This window comes from Euphorbia lathyris, chromosome 1 (assembly GCF_963576675.1).
Source record: "Euphorbia lathyris chromosome 1, ddEupLath1.1, whole genome shotgun sequence".
Classification (NCBI taxonomy): domain Eukaryota; kingdom Viridiplantae; phylum Streptophyta; class Magnoliopsida; order Malpighiales; family Euphorbiaceae; genus Euphorbia; species Euphorbia lathyris.
In genome coordinates, this window is record NC_088910.1 from 11531393 (window position 1) to 11537291 (window position 5899).

Below are 5899 nucleotides of genomic sequence, written 5' to 3' on the forward strand. Positions count from 1 at the left end.
TTTTAAGTGATATTGGTTTCATAATGTTTAGTTGTAGGAACATAGCAGCCCATGTAGCCATTGATAGGCTTACCTCTATTTGTCGACAAGCTAATCGGGTTGCTTATAACTTAACTCGAGCTTCCCGGTTTCATGTTAGTCTTTCCTTTTGGTTAATTGCTTCGAACTCTTGTCGAGCTTTAATGTACTGCTTTATGCTTGATTAATGGGTTGTTTCTTTACAAAAAAAAAAAATCTCAATTTCCAAATAGGAATTTTTAGCAAAATACTAAGAAATTCTGGTATTCTTTATTCATGTTTTGGATTTTTTCCGACTTTTGAACAGAAGATAAGTTCATTCTTTGCTTTATTTTGTTTTTATTGTTGAATAAATTTTTTCTTAATCTATTATGATACATTTTGTTTTTTTTATTTATTTGTATTTTTTATTTATTGTTGAATAAAAGTCTACTTATATGAGTGATTGTCGTGTGACTCCTTATATGAGTATTATCATATTTTTATTGATGAAAAAATAAAGGGATAAGGTGCAAAAATACCCTTAACGTTGACGGTCAAGAACAATTTTACCCTTAACGTTTAAAATGGTACAATTTTACCCCTAACGTTGACAAATTAGCTCAATTTTAGACATTACTAACAGAATTTTTTTTCTCAGTTAAATGTTCCGTCTGTCATCTGCCATCCTCGAATCTCATCTGCAATCCCTAACTTGTAGCTTCTCAAATCCATCTGGCTTTATGAATCTCATCAACGCCGGTCCCTAACATCTTCGTCCTGGCTTGTTTTTGTTGGTTACATCCAAATTCGAATGCTAATTTTTAGTTGTGCTGAGAAAGAATGGGAAATTGATGATTATGTATTTTTCTGTTTGGTAGTAATTTGCAGGTCTTTGCTATACAAGGTGAATCCAATTTACAGGTCAGTCGGGTTGTGCGGTCTGGGAGCTGGCAGCTCTGTCAAGTTACCGTTGAAGCGGTGCTAAGAGGAGATTCCATTGGATTGCAGATGAGATTCAATGATTCTTCATTTTTTTTTCATTGAATTTTTTTTTCGTGATTGCTTTTGTGCTGGGCAATGCTCTGATTCAATGGATTCTACTGTCTTTTCATCATTCAAAGATCGTGATTATAGGATTTGAACTTTTTTTAATCTATCCAACACATTTGTACATAAGATGATGGAACATTTAACAGAGAAAAAAGTTATGTTAGTAATGTCTAAAATTGGACTAGCTTATCAACGTGAGGGGTAGAATTGCATCATTTTAAACGTTAGGGGTAAAATTACTCCTAACCATCAACGTTAGGGGTATTTTTGCACCTTATCCCAAAAATAAAAGAGTTTTTCCATCATTACATAAATCTGACTCATTGAAAGATTATAAAATCATTCCTGAAATCAATTATAAATGGAATATGTTTTTTTTATCGTTGTATCAAAAACAATTTTAAATACTATCTACAATCACTCTATCAGGATCTATGATATTAAAAACGTAGATTTAAACTTTTCTAATGTTTTTTATATTATAATTTTTTAATTATTAAGATCGAGATGCACTATAGATCAAACAATCATTAGTTTTTACAAATTTTAGTAAAATAGCAATAAAAAGCAAATCATTTTTACAAATAGATATAAAACAAGCCCACTACAGGCCCATTCAATTTAGAAGAAACCCTAGCTCGTGTTGAGACAAACAGTGTGACGTGAGGATATTTAGAACCGCATATACCATCTTCAAGCTCGAGTATCTCATTTCCTCATTCGTATACTTTGTCACTTTGTGCGCCTTTTTCTATTACTTGAGAGAACAGAGGCTGCCGCTTCATTTCTCTCTTCGTAGCCGCTCTTCTCTATCTTCTCAGGTTCGTTCTTCGTTTTAAGCTATCTAAGATTCCTGCTTCAGTTCCTAATTTTGCTTTGTATAGATCGTTTCTTCATTTTCCATGGTTTTGTTTTAGATCTGTATAATAGAGTATCGATGCTTCTTTTGCTTTAGCTATATTGTTTAATTGGTCTAGATCGTGAATTATCTGCTTCTTCTTTCAGCTGCTTTGCTTGCTTTGATTTCAATGATTTTAGACTTTCATTTTTACGATTTTATGAATTTCAATTGTTCTTGAAGACCTGGATCTTATCCAATTTAAGTGAGTTAGAGACTGAATGCTGCGGAATCTCAAAAATCAGACCAGTCCATGTTTTCAGCTGTTTATGCTCTTAATTTATCAGAAAGTCAATTTAGTTCTTGCGTGATGTACAACGTGTACTTTTGCTTCTAGTTTCTACTCTATTTTACTGTTGATGATACTTTTGCTGCTGCTTCGTTGTAATTTCATTTAATTCCGTTTGTATTTTGTTCCTTCTCTCTGGTTGTTCTTGGCATAATCTTGACATCTTATTCTGCGATTACTATTTTTGGACTCTTTTGACTGATTTGGTATTGTAGATTTGGCTTTTAAATTTTTGAAGATTAACCTTATGTTACTTGTGCAGGTTTCATTTGATATTTTTTGTGACATTTAAAATCTAGACAAAATGGTAAGTACTGTTCGGTTATTTTCTTAACTTTTTATTTATTTATTTTGGGTTCATAGAATTGAAGTATCCACTGGTTGCTTGATCATATTTTTGGTGAATTTCAGGTGAAGTTCACAGCTGAAGAGCTTCGCCGCATTATGGACTATAAGCACAACATTCGTAATATGTCTGTTATTGCTCATGTCGATCATGGTATATGTTCTTTTCTCGATTACAGTCTACTGAGTTTTCTGTATGTATTCTGCTGCAAGGGGTGCAATGTTCTTAGCACTGTTTTGCTTTAATATCTGCTTGCCTGTAGAGGATTGCAACCTGTGGCTTCATTTTCCTCTGGTGTAGATGTAATATCTTTTGTTGTTCTCATGTCTCAACGTTCACATTGCAGGGAAGTCAACACTCACAGACTCCCTTGTGGCTGCTGCTGGTATCATAGCACAAGAAGTTGCTGGTGATGTCCGTATGACTGATACTCGTGCTGATGAAGCAGAGCGTGGTATCACGATTAAGTCTACTGGTATCTCACTTTACTATGAGATGACTGCTGCGTCCCTCAAGAGCTACAAAGGTGAAAGAAATGGGAATGAATATCTTATCAATCTTATTGATTCTCCTGGTCATGTTGACTTCTCATCAGAAGTCACAGCTGCTCTCCGTATTACTGATGGTGCTCTTGTGGTCGTGGACTGTATTGAGGGTGTCTGCGTCCAAACTGAAACTGTGCTTCGCCAGGCATTGGGTGAAAGGATCAAGCCTGTATTGACAGTCAACAAGATGGACAGGTGTTTTCTTGAGCTACAGGTTGATGGTGAGGAGGCATTTCAAACCTTCTCGAGGGTGATTGAAAACGCTAATGTCATCATGGCAACATATGAAGATCCACTTCTCGGTGATTGCCAAGTATACCCAGAGAAAGGAACTGTTGCTTTCTCAGCTGGTTTGCATGGATGGGCTTTCACTTTGACAAATTTTGCTAAGATGTATGCTTCAAAGTTCGGAGTGGACGAGGCAAAGATGATGGAAAGGCTATGGGGTGAGAACTTCTTTGATCCTGCCACCAAGAAGTGGACCACCAAGAACACTGGAACCGCTACCTGCAAGCGCGGGTTTGTGCAGTTCTGTTACGAGCCTATCAAGCAGATCATTAACACTTGCATGAATGACCAAAAGGATAAGTTGTGGCCCATGTTACAAAAGCTGGGTATTTCCATCAAGTCCGAGGAGAAGGAGTTGATGGGGAAGCCTTTGATGAAGCGTGTGATGCAGACCTGGCTCCCTGCTAGCAGTGCTCTATTGGAAATGATGATATTCCACCTTCCATCCCCTGCCACGGCCCAGAGGTATCGTGTTGAGAACTTGTATGAGGGTCCCCTTGATGATATGTATGCAAATGCTATCAGGAACTGTGATCCTGATGGCCCTCTCATGCTTTATGTGTCAAAGATGATTCCGGCTTCAGACAAGGGTAGATTCTTTGCTTTTGGTCGTGTGTTTGCAGGAAAGGTATCCACTGGTTTGAAGGTGAGGATCATGGGTCCAAACTTCGTACCTGGTGAGAAGAAAGACTTGTATGTGAAGAGTGTTCAAAGAACTGTTATTTGGATGGGAAAGAAGCAGGAAACGGTTGAGGATGTTCCATGTGGAAACACAGTTGCCCTTGTTGGTTTGGATCAATATATCACCAAAAATGCAACATTGACCAATGAGAAGGAAGTTGATGCCCATCCAATTCGAGCTATGAAGTTCTCTGTTTCTCCAGTCGTGCGTGTTGCTGTTCAATGCAAAGTGGCATCTGATCTCCCCAAGCTTGTTGAAGGTCTAAAGCGTTTGGCCAAGTCAGATCCTATGGTTGTGTGTTCTATTGAAGAGTCTGGTGAACACATCATTGCTGGTGCAGGAGAGCTGCATCTTGAGATCTGTTTGAAGGATTTGCAGGATGATTTCATGGGTGGAGCTGAGATCATCAAATCAGACCCTGTTGTGTCATTCCGTGAGACAGTCCTTGAGAAGTCTTGCCGTATTGTGATGGCAAAGTCCCCCAACAAGCACAACAGACTGTACATGGAGGCACGTCCTTTGGAGGATGGGCTTGCAGAGGCTATTGACGATGGTCGTGTTGGCCCAAGGGATGATCCCAAAGCTCGTTCAAAGATCTTGTCCGAAGAATTCGGGTGGGACAAGGATCTGGCTAAGAAGATTTGGTGCTTTGGTCCTGAAACTACTGGCCCAAACATGGTTGTTGATATGTGTAAGGGAGTCCAGTACCTTAATGAAATTAAGGATTCCGTTGTTGCTGGTTTCCAATGGGCATCTAAGGAGGGAGCCTTAGCCGAAGAGAACATGAGAGGTATCTGCTTTGAAGTGTGTGATGTTGTTCTTCACACTGATGCTATTCACAGAGGAGGTGGTCAGGTTATTCCAACTGCTAGGAGGGTTATATACGCTTCACAGCTAACAGCCAAGCCCAGGTTGCTCGAGCCAGTGTACATGGTTGAGATCCAGGCCCCAGAGCAGGCCCTTGGTGGTATTTACAGTGTTCTGAACCAGAAACGTGGTCATGTCTTTGAGGAAATGCAGAGGCCTGGTACCCCCTTATACAACATCAAGGCCTATCTCCCTGTTGTAGAGTCGTTTGGATTTTCGGGAACATTGAGGCAGGCTACCTCTGGGCAAGCATTCCCACAATGCGTGTTTGATCACTGGGATATGATGTCTTCAGACCCATTAGAGGCAGGATCACAAGCTGCTCAGCTCATAGTAGATATCCGCAAGAGGAAGGGTTTGAAGGAACAGATGACACCACTTTCCGAGTTTGAAGACAAGCTGTGAGCAGGTTCTTCTACTTTACAAATTGCACTGTTTCGTACCTTTTATTTTTCGTCACTGCACTTCTTCCTAAGACGTTAACTGTTGAGGCTCTACCAGTAAATTGATTTTCATGGGATTAGTTGTACCCATATTTGATGTCATATTTGTGTTTTGAAAGTTTTTGATGTGGACTCTATATTAGTGTTCTGTTTCTACAGTACTTGCATGATGCCGTGACCTCTTGACTAACGTTCTTGTTCTGGATCGGGGAGTGATCTCTTTATGCTTCGATTCTGTGGCTTCAATTAGTTGTTTGCCAGATTGAGTAAACGAGTCCGTAGCTTGTTGTCTGCAGCGTATTTACGATGGTTACGGTTATGTAGCTGTAAAAACTAATCAATGTTGTGGTACCGCTGTAATTAGCGACGAACTATGTTATTGTTATAGTTCCTAACAATTACAAGTGGTTCCACTATTCTAGGTACTGATTAATCGTAGGTACTGATTACTGTTGTGGCATTAATGCTACCTGACCACTGAACGCCACATT

At 39.2% G+C, this 5899-nt stretch overlaps 1 protein-coding gene across 1 annotated transcript; it reads left to right on the forward strand.

Moving 5' to 3' along the window:
* Positions 1–1719: 1719 nt before the first annotated feature.
* Positions 1720–5578, forward strand: LOC136221732 (elongation factor 2-like). Its single transcript, XM_066009172.1, has 4 exons — positions 1720–1871; positions 2500–2544; positions 2649–2736; positions 2930–5578. The coding sequence occupies exons 2-4, from the start codon at positions 2542–2544 to the stop codon at positions 5368–5370; spliced, it is 2532 nt and encodes an 843-aa protein (XP_065865244.1). The 5' UTR covers positions 1720–1871; positions 2500–2541; the 3' UTR covers positions 5371–5578.
* Positions 5579–5899: the final 321 nt, after the last annotated feature.